This window comes from Labrus mixtus, chromosome 8, assembly GCF_963584025.1.
Source record: "Labrus mixtus chromosome 8, fLabMix1.1, whole genome shotgun sequence".
Lineage (NCBI taxonomy): Eukaryota > Metazoa > Chordata > Actinopteri > Labriformes > Labridae > Labrus > Labrus mixtus.
In genome coordinates, this window is record NC_083619.1 from 19,840,992 (window position 1) to 19,856,876 (window position 15,885).

Below are 15,885 nucleotides of genomic sequence, written 5' to 3' on the forward strand. Positions count from 1 at the left end.
CAGGTGGATGTTTTTACCAAGCCGCCAATGTAACACTAGGGCACCAGAGATGAATGAACAAATTCTCCCAACTGTCAGGAATGGAAACATTAAAGATTAAAAGAGAACAGTAAACCGACACTGTAACGTCACTTTAGTTAAATCCCACTTAAATTATATACAGCTATGTACTTTAGCTAATATGAGACATCCACATTATGTATGAACACTATTTACAAATTAAGATCTCATAATTTAAATAAATACAAGTCTATTTATTAAATGAACACAACAAAACTACAACCATGGGTTGATTAGCTTACCTCAGCTTTATCCTACAACAGGTCTTAGATTAGAAATGATCAAGTGGAGCTCTGTGAAAAGTCAAAACAAAACCCTTCAAATACAAGTTTCTGTGTTTTTATGCGTTAGCCATCTTTATGTGTTTTAGAGAAACTGCTTCTCGTCATTTTGCAAAGTTAAGATAACAATTACCTGTTTTAGTTTTACATTAAGCATTCAAACATGAGACTGCAGGAGAGAGGCATCTTTTCAGAGGTATCAATAGTCCATTCAAAATGTAACGTTCAGTTTTACATTCTTGTGTGTCAATGTATACTTTGATAAATTATGAATTGCTTACAAACCAGACCTTGTCAACCATGATCTCACAGGGGTGAAGATTCTCGCAAGCAGTTTTTAGGTTAAATTTCCATTTTTGTCATCAGATGTGAACAACTGTCCTATGTTATTTGGCATTGGCGTTTGGCAGCTCAATAAATGATGTTACGTGTGTTATGTTATTTTAAGTCTTTGGCATTGAAACAGATCGAAACAGACTGTGCCAAGCACTGTTAGTGTCCTTCCATGTTATGACTCTGTGTTTCTCCACATCAATACTTGAATTAGTTGTATTCATTAACACAACTCAAATACGTCTGCCCAACACACAGTCTTTCATTCTGTTAGAGATCAGCTGGTTATATTAAGACTTCCACAAAGTAAGCTCATTGGTTAAAAAAAAAAAACCTTCAGTATTTATATTTCTTCTTGGAGTGATTTCCGTCGGTACGAACAAGAATCTCATTCTTCTAATTTTGAATTGTCAGATTCAGTTCAGTGCATTGTTGTTGCCTTCCTCTGCAGCAACAAACTTGATCTCAGCGTTGGCAGTCCTTGAAGCCATGCTGCTGTCTCTCACTTTGTGCTTGAACAGAAAAGGAAACGTTTTCCTGAAGGACTTTTGGAAGGTGGCCCCCATGAAACCGTACACTATGGGGTTGACTGAAGAGTTGGCGTAGGACATGCAATTGGCCCACGTCTTGATCTTGTATGTGGCGTAGTTTGGCCGGTAGTTTGGATAAAACGACTGGAAGAGGACAAAGATCTGTATTGGACCCCAGCAGATGGTGAAGAGGAGGACAATTACAACCACCATTTTGGACACTTTGCTCCTGATACTGATGGTTCTCTCAGACAAGAGGTTGACCTGCGAAGGACGAGATGAGAGGAGAAGAAATATCTTGTGTTCAGATAGAAAGTAAAGGAAACTATCACCTTGCAACATTTCTTTAGCGTTGACCACTGAACCTTCTGTCTTTTTTTTTGCTGTTGCAACAAACAGCTAATGTTCAAACTTTGCTAGTTCACACATTAGCCGTTTGTTGCAAGCTAGCAGAAGCTTGTAGAGCTGAGAGCCAGCTGGAGAATAACAATGAAGAGTACTTCTTGTGGCTACTGTGGGGCAGTGTATGATTAAAAACACTGACATAGCATCAGGGTCAAAGTTTATATGATGAGCGCATTAGAAATACAGATTTCCCGTTCAATTTCATGGAAAATTACGAGGCGGCTGTGGCTCAGTTGGTTGAGTCGTCCTCTCTACCGGAAGGTCAAGGGTTTGATCCCCAGCTCCTGCACTAACATGTCCGATGTTTCCTTGGGCAAGACACTTGACCCCAAATTGCTCTTGCTGCTTCGAATGGGATTAGTTACCTCTGGTGGTGTCACTACATAACAACCTCTACCATCTTGAATGACTGTTTACATGTATGGACTTACATTATCAATGCATGGTGTATATTTCAACACTGTTGGACAGGTACACTTCCCACTACATCATGTTTTTCCCCATATTGACCGAGCTGACCGAGGAGCCAGCGTCACATGCGTTGTAAAAGCACTTTGAGTAGTCAGAAGACTAGAAAAGCGCTATATAAGCTCAAGTCCATTTGCCATTGCTCAGGTTGTATGCCAGTTGAACCTGCTCCTTTGAGATACCATCCGTTCACTGTGATGACTTACATCAGGGCAGTAGAGCAGCGGTTTGGAAATATTTACGCATCAAGCAAATATGGAGAAACATTATGCTCTAATGGCAGTTAGTAGTTTTGTCCCCCACATTACAGTCCATTATTCAGTCCCCTTTAAGCGATGGTGGAATAAGTATATTACTCAAGTACAGTTTGGTATGTCAATGCTTGAATGAACCTTAAAACTAGCAATAGCTTAATAGCCATGACAACTTCTAGCCAACTAATATCTCTGGTCTTACAGTAATGCTTAGCTGTAGTGACTTGTCTCTTAGCTAACTAGTCATTAACATGTGTTTTCTCTTTTCCCATTTCCCCTCCTGATTTTAACTATAAATTGTCTTTTTGTTTAATTATCTAAAAGGAATGGTTGAAATGCTAACAATTTGTCAAGTTCTTTAGACTATTTGGATTTGTAAAACAGGAACACAGCTGTACAATGTTGATGACAATGAGTTCTTAGAGCTTAATGTAACTTCTGAGTGTTACGTGAGTCATTTCTTATTATGAGCATTCCTTTGACGGAGAATTATTATAATTAAACAACAGATGAAAGCTGCTTAAAAGACAGGTGCTTCAAAATACATTTTCAAAGTCAGTGAACATTGAAAGAATGGAAAAAAAAGCTTTATAAAAGGACAGATGACTCCACCATGTAGAAAATACCTTTTTTAACTTTTTAATACGACGTAATTTAGTTTCAAGAGCATGAAGACAAATCTTTATACAAAGTCAAGGGACTTAAATTAAGCAAAAGCAAAACAAGCCCTGTCCATACCTGATAGTTGTTGTCTACAGGTTCAACTGTCGGCTGGCCAACCCGCTTCACCATCAGGGTGTAACAGAAGGAGATTGTGAGGACAGGAAGCAGGTAGGCAGCAATAAACTGGTAGAGGATGAAAGCCCTCTCATGTGTTTTAGAAGGAAATCTCTCCATGCAGTACTGCCTGGGGCCATACCAGTAACCCTCCTCTATACGCTGGTACATTAGAATAGGTGTGGACAGGATGAAGGACCCTGGGAAAGAAAAAGACTGCGTTAGTTCAGGTATTTTACATCATATTTTTCTTATCAAAGTCAAAATGACGAGTTCAAAAGTGCAAGGTTATACCAATCCAAATGCAGACACTGACGATCATGGCTACTCTTGGCGTTCGGTGTCGGAGAGATTTCAGAGGGTAGACTGTGACGTAACAGCGATCTCCGCTCATAGCTGTCAGGGTGATACAGGTGGCTTGGACTGTCACCTGGGAAAGACAGTTATACACATATGATGTACACACTAAATATGTAACAAGCACCACAACTTGACCCATTTCTCTGAGAAATAACAGGTTTACTCTCCTTTATTTTAAAGTTATATATATTGTGGGTCAAACTTACTCAACATTTTGGTAAGTTAATTGACATTTTGACTTTGTAATTTCATCATCCATTGTTTTTTTTTTGTGCCTTTAATGGAGAGACCGGACGGTGGATAGAGCTGGAAATCAGGGAGAGAGAGTAGGTAATGACATGCGGGAAAGGAGCTACAGGCTGGATTTGAGCCTGCTTGGAGGACCTCAGCCTCCATACATGGGGCGCACACACTAACCACTGCACCACCAGCGCCCCTATCCATTGTTTTTTAAAAATACATGTGTTGCCTTAAGCTAACCACACTGTGAAAAAACTGTCTTTTATTAGTCTATAGACTATACCCTTGATTGTTAGGGAACTAGACTATGGATCCATTATCCTGCTGCAGTTAAAGCTTGAAATATGTCTTTAAAGCCAGTTTTTTAAACCAATTGTATTCTTTGTAAACATCTAGGTCACAAAGACAGATGTGACATGAAAGACTTAAGGTGTTACCCTGATACAAGGGAGAAGGAAAGCCTAGTCTGAATCAAATATACAGAAAAAAACAAGTGTTACTTTGATAAGCTGTTTCCAACTGTTCCGACTGACACAGATCCATCAGTTTGGTGTTTTGTATACAGCATCTCTGTTATATTATATCCAGTTTGTTCTTTTGTGAAGCCCTTTGGGTTGCATGTTTTTTTTACTTGTAGTGAATACAGAATCTCCTTTGGACAATCAGTATTTTAAAAAGACTCCTGTGGCATATCTAAGTGTTCTCTATGGATGTAAAATGTCAGGGATTATTTTCAGCGACACACAGACTTAAAGCTACGAAATAATACTCTCTTCTAAGCTTTTAGAGCCATTTGGAGTCAAAGAGAGCCTTACAGTATCGTATGATTTTATTTCAAATTGTGAATGTGTTTTAATTGCTACAGATTAATGATCAGCCTCCTAATGGTGTCCTGTGGATCCGGCCTTTTAATCAACCCTAATCACAAAGCAAAGTATGACTTTAAGCTCCTTTTTCGCCCTCAGGAAACCAGTTTTTAATTTTCTTCTCATGCTCTTAGAATAAGGAAGAGAGAGGGATAAACATTCAGGAAACAGAAAGGTGGTAGGAAGCAGATGGGAGTCACAAACTGTAAGCACACAGGGAAACTTGACCCAAATGAAGGTGCATAAATACAGACAGGCTAATGCAGCAAACAAAAAATATGTAATGACAAAAGAAGAGCAAAAAAAACAAGAATGATAGGCAGGTAAACCAAAAGCTGCAGGTACAAAAAAAAAAACAGCAAACAGATGAACCAACAGCAAAAACTCACACAATGACTTGACTATTTAAAAGGGAAAAGCGGCTGGCTTTATGCTGCTGAGCTGACAAAGACAATGAAAATGAAATGTGAGAAACAAGACACATGTGAAACTGATAAGGGCAAGGAAGTAAAGCAGACATGTAACACTGAGGACAATAACCACAAAATGAAACAGGAAACACTAAAAACTAAACCCAAGAATTTGACAGTAAAGATACACAGGGAATACAGGAACTCGAGGGTAGTAATTGATCAAACAGGAAATGATATATGAACAACTATATAAATACCATTCTAAAAAACTCGTGACATGGAGGTGGCATCTGTGATGAGTTTTTTATTAGAATATGAGAAAATTTTCAATTTACTTTTAATAGGGTTCAATGGTGCTTGATTGAGTTTTACTCTGACTCATCGGTGAAATCCATTTCCATATATAATCAGATACAGTACTTGAATGGTAAATGGACCTGAGCTTGTATAACACTTTGTTAGTCTTGGGACTACTCAAAGTGCTCAAAGCACTGGCAAAGAATATCACATTCATCCATGCAGACCACATGCACCACATAACAGCAGAGCTGTTATGTAAAGTGTCCATCAGTATTAACTAATCCAATTCATGCACACAGCCGATGAAGCAGCAGGAGCCATTTGAGATTAGTATCTTGCCAAAGGACACCTCGACATCAGATCCCCGACCCGCTGAGAAACTAACTGAATCTGCAACTTTGCCACAGCCATTGAAGGTTGTGACTTAGACAATGCACTTCAAAATTCTCATTATCAGACCTATTTTATCTTTTCTCTGCAGATAAAAACAATATTACTCAGCTCTCACAGTCATCATGTTTTACTGTTGAGGATGTACTGTTTTCTTTCATCACACACCTGTACATTGGTTTTCAAAAGAGTAGGAATACAATAAGCCATTTGATAAGCCAGGATAATAAAATAAGCCATATTCTTATCCTCTAAAAATAAATATCTTTTTAACTACAAATGCAATGCCCACTGCGGATCATATTACTTATTTATTACTTATACAATTATCTGGAGGTAAACTAATCTGCATTACTTTTAAAGTATGTGCAGCAGGGTGAGAAATGAGAGGTCACAAGTTTTCTCTCTGCTCTTTTTCAAATAGGATCTAATTTTGTCCCTCTCTTGTCTCTTTCTCTGTATCTCTTTTTCTCTCTGCACCTCTTCTGTGCCACTGTGAAGCCAGGAACCATTATGCTCCCGAGGTTTGAAGCACCACATCAGTGTCTCAAATGAAAGAGAAAGAGAGGGGTCGAGATAGGTGCAGTGCCGAGTTCACAGGAGATGTGGTTACCATAATCTCTCAAAGAAGCCCAGTGAAAAAAATATATATATTTCATCATATAAAATGCCAGAGTGCCAAGCTGCATTAAGTCTACTTTAATAGGTTTTTATCCTAGAAGCCGTATAAGGGGAAGTATTCACCACTTTATAGAAGTAAACATCATTGAAGTGACCTTCTGGCGAGAACTTTGCTGTTTAAAGCGATTGAACTAGTGTGCAGAGTGCTGTATAAGAGTCGCTAGTGCCCAAAACTTTTTTTCTCCGCTTGTCAGGTGACATAAACATGTGTTGTTTTTTTTAGAGATGGATAATGATGGAGCCCACGCTGCAGCTCCACAGTGTGTCCAATGCTGGCTAATCATCTCTTTTTGTCCTCAAAGCCTCCGCGCCGATTAAAAGCTATGAATAGAATATGGAGTTAAAAACTGAACAGAAGCAACTTCATTTCCATTAAAAAGTAGTTTGTTATATATCGTTAACTCATCACTTATTGAGAAATTACAGTAAGTGCAACCTTAAATCTGACATCCATCATCAGTCTGCAGCAGATTTTCACAAATTAAAATTGCACGATTTATAGTTTTGTGTTCACCCTCGATTGATTATGGATTGATAATGCCCCATATGGACAAATAAAGATCTAAAAATAAAGTCTGTTCGAAGTGTGGTGCTAGGTCTAATGATGTCTTGCAGACGACAGGAACAGTTCAGCAACGTCCAACATAACTGATGGGTGAATGGCAAGGTGTCCTTCATTTTGGCTGTGGGGGGGAAGAGTCACTCAATAAGTCAGTAGGCGACAGACCCAGCAGCATGAGACACAGATTTCTGATTTATGCATTTCAACACAGTTTCTGTTTTTACAAAATATGGAAATTCAACTGTAATTATACTAAGATATAATTTATCACCTTTTTTCCAGACATTAAAAATCGCTCATATGTTGGGAGAAAGAAGTAAACATTTTATTATCAGTGTAATTTCTCACAAGTAAAAATCCTGTTTGTATTTAGTTTTGAACAAACAAAGAAGGCATTATGCTGACTCAACATTTCTATGAAGTACCTGTTCCTTCACGGCTATACAGTATACTCGTTTGTGTTATGTGAATAAGTACAAGAAGTGCAATGTGTAATTGACTTTCACAGAGATTGATAAACCCAACAATAATGGATCTGTACACTTGCTGTTTCCCTTTGGTTGTTTCTATTGAACTGTAGAAAATTTGAGTGACTGGTGGTCAATATTTCCTTGAAAAATGTGCAGGACTGAGGCATAACGGGCAGTCAGTTCTCGTTACAATCATTAACAACTAATACCATTTCTCTTACACAAAAAAAAGAAAATGGCCCTTCATAGAAACACATATAAATGTTTCATGCATATGTACGGTGATTAATGAGTTAAACAGAACAACAATGCTTTTGGGGAAATCTGCCAGACTGACACTTTTTTCCATTTTTCAATTAGAGGGTTTTGGTCAGTCTTCATCTTCAGGAGACTTTACTTCACCAGATAAGCCTAAAAGAAACTAGTCTCCATGTGCGGATGAATGCGTCTCTGTCTTTTTAATTAAAACGCTTTTAGCTGCTCTGCCTCACTGCCCCTCTTCCTGGCCTGTCTCTCTGACTGACATTTCACAGTATTATGCACAAATTAGCAGTTTCATCCAGTCACTCTGCATACAAAGGAAAATGTCATCTTTTTAATCCTGACAGATTGTCTCCTCCTCCCTGCTAGCTTCAGAATGAAAGGTACAGGTTTAACCTCTTTTCAGGTTTCACCCCATATTTTAGTCAATCTGGGTTTCTAACTCTGTATCTGGACAATATTTTCATGGATTGACAAACTGCTTATTAACTGAACTGAGGTTGAGGTAACCCCAGCACTTCTTTTAGATCCTGTCAAACCATGCCCATTGAGCATACTTCTATAGACTATACAATTATTAGTGCATTAGTACTTACTGTAATTACAGCACACAGAAAAAGATCTGAACTTCACACCATCTCATTGTCACATGCTGATCATTTTAGGATACTGTAATGGACTATTAACCCTTTAGAGGCTGCATGGAGGAACAGGGGAACAGGCTGTGACAATAGATTGGCTGTAACCTTTGCTTGGCTTCTACTCATGATGCATTTGTGCCAGAAAAAAAAAATACCACCTCAATTTGCCCTTTCCGGTTTAATTGCTGTGTTCTATGTGTGGTAAGTGTTACATTTTTATCTTTGCAGGATTGGGTGCTGCCAAGGTAAAGTGTGAAAGCAACAAGTTGGTAGGTTAACATCAACACAATTTAGCCTGAGAATGTCAGTTTTTATGGATGTTTCAGTCCTCAGCCTCACACCTCCTCTCCATGTGTTTGTGACTGAAGTCTGTTTTGGAGTGTCTCTCTCTGTGTGTGTGTGTGTGTGTGTGTGTGTGTGTGTGTGTGTGTGTGTGTGTGTGTGTGTGTGTGTGTGTGTGTGTGTGTGTGTGTGTGTGTGTGTGTGTGTGTGTGTGTGTGAGTGAGAGAGTTCACAAACCCGGATAAGGTGTATGTCTTTTTATGTATGCAAACTATTGATTTGCCTCATGAAATGGGTTGTTCACTGAGACTAATCCAGTGAGAGATGAAAACAAAACTTGTCTTGTGGAGCATTTAAGAATCTTTCAGCTCTTTATTTTGTTTTTACAGCCCACCACCACCTTACTCTGGTCCAATATCGAAAGTCGTCCTTCCCTTCTGGGTCAGCTCATCGTCAGACTTTTGCCTTTTGTTTAAATCTTCTAATTTGAGTCAGCGTTTGGGTCTTCCTTGTATTTTTGACTCTCATGACAAATAATGGGATTTAACCTTTTTTCTCTCTAATATCTTGTTTTTTCTCCCCCCCCCCCCCCCCCCCCCCTCCCAAAAGAAAAATGTTAATTACATTAAAAATATTTATTCAATAAATGAATAAATAATAATAATGTTTTTTTAAAGTGAAAATACTCTGAAAGACTACCTATATGTAGACTGACTGCGGAGCATCAAAAAGCAAACAAACAAATTGAACCATCAGAGCATTTAGCAGCGAAAGAGACAGACAATTACCTCAGGGGATGGTGGTGGTGAGTGAGAAGGTTTAAGCGGACTGAAGGAGTCAATATTGCCTCAAGTCAATGTAAAGAATCCAACAATTTGAATTTGGATTGAAGCTTGTTTGAGACAGTGCTTTACCATAGTATAAAAGATCATCAAGACATCTTTGAGGTGATCAAAAACATTGGTTTTGATACAAAGCTGACTAATGCAATCAGTGCAAATTAAGTTGCTGCTGGAGAAAGAGTTTTGATTGTTCCAAAGTCATTACACTAAATCACAACACTTACTCCAGTATGTTTAATTGAAGAGACAATCAGACTTCATGAGTGATTAAAATCCTTGTTTCCACTTTTCAGACACAACACTTTTGACATACAATTACAAAGAGTTTGAGTCATGTGTCTACCTGCTGAAGAAAGGCGACAAATTTGCACATGAAGTTGCCAAAGATCCATCCAGGGAGAGGATAGAGGGTGGCGGTGAAGGGCACACAGCACACCAAGAAGATGATGTCAGTGGCAGCAAGGTTTGCTGCACAGGGAGAAAACAACAACAACAACAACGGTGATGTCAGGAGTACAGTCTGCAGCACAGTGTTTCAAAGTATTTCACAAATAGTATTCCACAGTGTTTGTCCATGTCCTGTGCAACATTATAAAAGAAATGTTCCTCTGGTTTGCTCCTATCAGAGATCGAGGCGCTATGAAAGGACTGCGAGAAAAGATTTGACATAGATCCCTCATGTTGAAGAGAGGAGCTCGTTCCATTGTAGCCCAAAGCAGGAACATAATAACAGAGAAATAAGATGTGTTCCAGTGAGGACGAAAAACTAGAAAGAAGAAACCGCAACTACAACCACATCCCCTCAAAGCTTAAAGAGCATGCAGGTACAAAACACAGCTGAAAAAAAAACATATTTTTTATAATGTGACAAAAATATATTGAGACAGATTATGGTGTGGGAAGGATGAAAAATGAATGTCGATTGGATCATAATGACCCAACGTTTAAGTAAGGGGACTTTTTTCTTGTTGACAATAACAAACCTAGGGTAAAGAAAAGGGAATAGTCATCATTAGAAACAGTTTTTTAGAAGTTGTGTAGCTACTTGCCAGGAGGCTAAAGGCCTGCCTCAGCTCCACCTCTTTGCCTTGTTTCCAGGTTGACCAAAAGTCAGCTTTAGGCAGCATTTCCAATATGGTGACCGCCATTATTGGACTTCAAAACTCGCCTCCAATCAATGGGTCAGCGCAACTATGTCCGGGTTTTATCAAGTCTATGGCTTTAACCCAATCCCATATTCAATAAACAGTTTGGGTTTTTTTTTTGCTTAACCTGAATCAGGTCAATTGAAAAATGTTAGAACGAGGGTTGCTGGAAGGAGTCATTTCCCCAAAAAAAGAACTTGCTTATTTGTATGGTTCCCCAGCTACGTTTTCACATGAACTTGCCTAAATGACTGATAAAGATATTCATCTGCAGTCTCATAAAAAAGAATATCTTCTGGTTCTGAACAATTAGTCCTAAAGCAAAATGTGTATGTAGTATTGGGAATAGGAAACTTTTCTGGCTATTTTTGACCGAACATTTACCTGACTCATCCCAATTTGATCGAAAGATAAACAACTAAAAAAGTATATTTTCTAAACATGAGGCTCTACACCACATTCCAGAAAAATCTGTATCCAGACTACTTGGACATACTAAATGTGAACAATTGAAATTGAAGTGTTCTGCTTGTCGTATTTTGTAAAGTAAATTGAACTAAACTAAATCCCATACAATTGACTGTCTGTCTGGAACAGATATGGAATGACAGCTGTTGGTGTGAACTGCAGTGTAACAGAGTTAAACCTCTGTGGCTTTGTACTCTTACCCACAGTGTTATCATCCATCTGGAGTACACAGACCAGAAAGCGACACCTGCATAATCTCATGCAATCCATTGTAACTCCAATGCTGTACATGTTCCAGTTGTGTTTAGTTTGTGGAAACTTTTTGACTGAAGAGTTGTTTCTGTTTCAACCAAAGGTGTCATGATTTGGTCTCATTTAGTTTTGTATTTCAGCGTTTAGGTTTCCATGTTTTAATTTCTCCTGTCCATCCTTGTGTTGCTTGTTTCCCTTGTGTGTTTTTTTCCTTAATGTTTCATAGTTTAGTCTTTAGTGTTTCCTGTTTTATTTTGTAGTTTCTTATCCTTGTGTTTCTTTCTTCTAGTGGTAATGTTACATTCTTGATTTCTGTGTGTCTTTAGTGTTTCATGATTTAGTTTGCAGTTGTCCTCAGTGTTTCTTGTATTGTATTCCTACCTCTGTGTGTTTCCCTTCCGTGTTGATTACCCTGTCGGTTTTCCTCGTGGCTACCTGTGTTATTTACCTTTTTGTGGGTTTTTTCAGTTTGGACTTTTTGAATAGTAAGTTTTGTTTGCCTTTTGCCTTTTTGTTAAATTAAATCATTTTTGTTATTCTGCACTTGGGTCCACCTCCCTTGTTTTACACACTGATCCATGACAAAAGGAGTGTTTCTGCTTGTGTTTGTTGATCCTAATAAGGTTACAATTAAGTGAGGTAAATCTAGCGCATCTGATTTCAATGTCTATGAGACTACTTCTAAATCAGCAAGGTTAATGATGATGTGCTTAAGGCGCCAATAGAAAATAAAAAGCAGGTCAAACTTACAAATACAGACTATTTAAAAACCCACAGAATAATTTAAATTCACCCAATATCTTTAAATCACACCTAGCAGAGGATGCAAGATAAACGTTGCAGTCTGATCGTGCTTTCTTATTTCTGTGTCTGTCATAGTGACAAATACACCACACACATATTCCTATTTGTTTTACCAGGTAATCTCATCATACACTAAAGAGGCTGGGCCATAATATTGAAAGGGTGTGCAGATGGTGCGGGTGCTGATCTATTGTTGCTGAACATTAAACTGTTTCAATGACGGGTCCCTGGGATATTATCCAAGACTGAATTCTTGTCACACTCAGATTGCCAACACGGACAGAAATTGCCTCTACACGAGCTCATTTACATATCTATCTCTAGGAGACAAGCATTCTTTCTATTGTGATTCATCATTCTTGTTCTTATCTTAACCTCATTGTAATAAATCAGCTTGTGCAATTCTTTAAGAGACAGGTGACCACACAGATCTTTCACACACGCTCTAATTGACTTCAACAACAAAAATCATCACCCAAGCATCCAGTATGTGAGCACAGAAAACCAGAAGAAAGATGAAGCAGTGGCATGATTGATGCACTCCTTGGACTTTGTATTTATAGTAAAGAAAAAAACAGATAAAAAAAAAACAGGAGCAACAGATGCAATCGATTGCATACAGTTCATATAGTAAAAAGGACACCGTTACATTCTTTACAGAGAGACATATTTCTGTCATGTTTCCCACATCGTCTCTGTCTATTGAAAATATCATCTCCATCAGTCCCCTTGTTCTGTAGTCAATGTATGTATGAGAGCACTAGCTTCGCAAAATGTCCATATTAATAATCACTGTTTCTTGCTCACAGTGGAGTCAGCTCTTTGGGTCCCACAAAAAAAAAAACAAATGTCAATGTTGACTTTCTATTCTATTCAAGACGGAACCATGTTCTCTTCCCAAACATAGCCAAGTAGTTTTGCTTTTTTTTTTTACCTAATGAAACTGTGCTGACACAATATAAACACCCTGCTCACTGAAGAAACAACACAGATATCTTTCAAAAAAATCTACAGTTACTATCCATCATGCACTGCGTTTTATAGCACACGCTAAAACAGAAAAGTCTTTATTCCAATGCACTCAATTCCCAATGAAAGCATAATGGTATTGAATGGAAACCCAATTAATTGATGTCCAGGAACTCACTACATACTGAGTAGTCCTGGGAGAACACTTAAAAGATTGAGATAATTGTAATACACTTTTACTGCAATTTCTATGATCTCTTTGAGTTGTACCATGTTAACCTTCTGACAATAAAACCCTTTAGCTCACAACACCCTAAAAGTCGACTGACCAGCACAAATTCATTCTCCATAAACATGTGTTCTTCAACCAGCTCAGGATTGCCCTTAAGGTAGTCTATGAATTTTTTATTCAGAACACATCAGAATAAATCTCTCCTGCTGTTTTGGCATGAGGGAAAACTGGACATTCTTTCCCTCAGCCATCTCTTAATTGGACATATGGAGAGTATAGTTCTTTTGAACCCAGTGTTGGCATGCAATGAATCGATTCTGCAAAGATCAAGGAGATGTGCATCAAACATACTGTATATACGATCCGTTTGAAGTTGATGCATGCTGATATGATGCATGATAATGGACAATGAGCTTTTCTATTCTTCTGACTAGTAAAAGCGCTTTTACACTGCTGCTATGTAAAGTGACCATCACAAGTAATTAAACCCATTCATATGCTGCCAACAAAGCAGCAGGAGCAACTTGGGGTTAAGTGAAACCCCAAGGACACATCTGAAATGTCTCGACCTCCTGGTTGAGAGACGATCGACTCTAGCAACTGAGCCACAGCCGGCAACACCTTGATCCACTTATTTTAAGCATGATGTGTTTTAATCTATTTTGCATCCATCACAAAGATTCCATCAAACACCAATAAAAATCAGAAACACGCACTTCCTCAACAACTCACCGATGTAAAAGTTGGTTGCTGTCCTCATTTGCCTGTGTTTAGTGATGACATAAATAACCAGAGAGTTTCCAACCAGACCGACCAGCATGATGAGGGCGAAGAAAAGAGGGACCAGCCAGGCGTCCGTGAGGAAGGGATGTTGGTCTCCTTCCTCTTCCTCATCATCCCCACGTCTTACCAGAGAGAAGTTTCCTTCCGAGCCGTTTATCCAAACTTGATCGGTGGAGTTCCAGAGCTCCTCAGAGGTGTGCATGGTGAATGTGCGGGACGGTTAATTTTGAGGGCGAAAAAGGGGAAAAGGTACTGAAGGAGATTTTTGGAGGTCAATTTTATCAAGTAAGTACAAGGAATTTAAAGAAAATGGTCGGTGGTCCGGTGCCCTCAGGTTGAGAAAGGACCCAAATGCAGATAGCTGAAATTGAGGAGAGAGTGGGGGGGGAGAGAAATTTAAAAAAAAAAACTAAATTATGAGAGAAAAAGTTTAGGAGAGTGTAGTAACAAGTGTACAGAGGTGCAGGGGAGGAACAGCTCAACAAGGATAATCGGTGGAGGAGCAAGTGTGTCTGAGTAACAGCTATTACAGGCAGGAACAAAAAAAAAAAAAAAAAACGAAAGCAGAGAAAAGTTTTCAAGGTAAATGCAGCGGCAAAGACGTGGACGATACAAAGTAACAAAGGGGACGGACAATTTGACAAAGAGGTGCCTCAAGTTGCAGAGATGTTCCTTTCATTGCAGCCCAGAGCAGGAACATGATAACAGAGGAATTGGATTTCTTCATGTGAAGAGGACGGCAAAGACGAAAGAATAGAAAAACTGCTTCTTTTCTTCAGATAGGTATGGATGAAAATCGCTGCTCTTCTGCCACCACATCACCTTTGAGAGAGCTTTATAGCATGCTTTGTTTCTGACTCGCCATACAAGCGAGCCTGTAGGCAGCCTGTCGGGATTAGTCCACAAGAAGAAAAGTGTATTCTGAGAGCAGACAAACGTCCTCTGCGAGCCTCGTCATCAAATACAGAGAGTAAATAGTCCACTGACTCGCAGCTCCTTTTTCTTGAGTTTATTTCCAGCTTTCTTTGTTCCTCTGTTTCTGAGGTTGAAGTGTTTCTTTCCCTTTCTGCTTTTAACGCTCCATCAAGTCACTTGATTCCAAAGAAGACAGGCTTGTGAGGGAGCTGAATTTGTCCTTCAACCTTGACAATAGTGCGCCTGACAAAAAGCTTCGTATTAAAAATAAAAAATAAACCTCAAGCATCATCCGTTGTTCATTTTGCAAGCAGCCCTGAGCTGACTGCAAATTATACTTGAGCAAAAAACAGCCTTGACTTAACGTGAGCAGAGAGCAGAGAGCGAGGGAGATGCTCCCGGCTTGTAGTACCAACAGAGAAAGGACACACAGACGCAGTGAGGAGAGGAGAACACACACACACACACACACACACACACACACACACACACACACACACACGGAGTCTGAATGCACGTGGGCTACTGCATGATTGTGGGATAAATAGCTGATGTCAGGGTCTCCTAGCAACGTTATCCCCTAATAAATCCTTCTTTTTGTAACAATGTGGCAAAAAAAAAATGTTCTCTGTCCATCCCCCTCCCTCATCTTAATCTGCTCATGAGGGATTATAATAACGTAACTCCTGCAGCGTACAAAGATCACATACCACCACACAGAAAAAGAGTGCGCTCAAAAAAGCTTACAGTATCATGTCAGGATGCATCTTTTGTTTAAGCTTTGAAGCTTGATATATTTGAAAAATGTATTTCTGAAAAAACATAATACAAGTATGTAGCTATTAAACTCACACAAAGATCATGATTATGTATATTGTGATAATGGCAACATCCCTTCTTG

At 38.9% G+C, this 15,885-nt stretch overlaps 1 protein-coding gene across 1 annotated transcript; it reads right to left on the reverse strand.

Annotated features, from left to right (window-relative positions):
* Nucleotides 1-519: 519 nt before the first annotated feature.
* kiss1ra (KISS1 receptor a) lies at nucleotides 520-14,922 on the reverse strand. Its single transcript, XM_061044980.1, has 5 exons — nucleotides 14,019-14,922; nucleotides 9,760-9,884; nucleotides 3,403-3,538; nucleotides 3,070-3,308; nucleotides 520-1,468 (listed from the first exon to the last, which is right to left on the reverse strand). The coding sequence occupies exons 1-5, from the start codon at nucleotides 14,269-14,271 to the stop codon at nucleotides 1,091-1,093; spliced, it is 1,131 nt and encodes a 376-aa protein (XP_060900963.1). The 5' UTR covers nucleotides 14,272-14,922; the 3' UTR covers nucleotides 520-1,090.
* Between the last annotated feature and the right edge of the window lie 963 nt (nucleotides 14,923-15,885).

Excerpts from the sequence above, each read along its gene's own strand:
- kiss1ra (XM_061044980.1), bottom strand. The coding sequence starts at position 14,271 with ATGCACACCTCTGAGGAGCTCTGGAACTCCACCGATCAAGTTTGGATA. Across the intron at positions 9,885-14,018 it reads AGCAACCAACTTTTACATCG|CAAACCTTGCTGCCACTGAC; the intron begins GTGAGTTGTTGA and ends CTCCCTGTGCAG. Across the intron at positions 3,539-9,759 it reads TTGTCGCCTTTCTTCAGCAG|GTGACAGTCCAAGCCACCTG; the intron begins GTAGACACATGA and ends TGTCTTTCCCAG.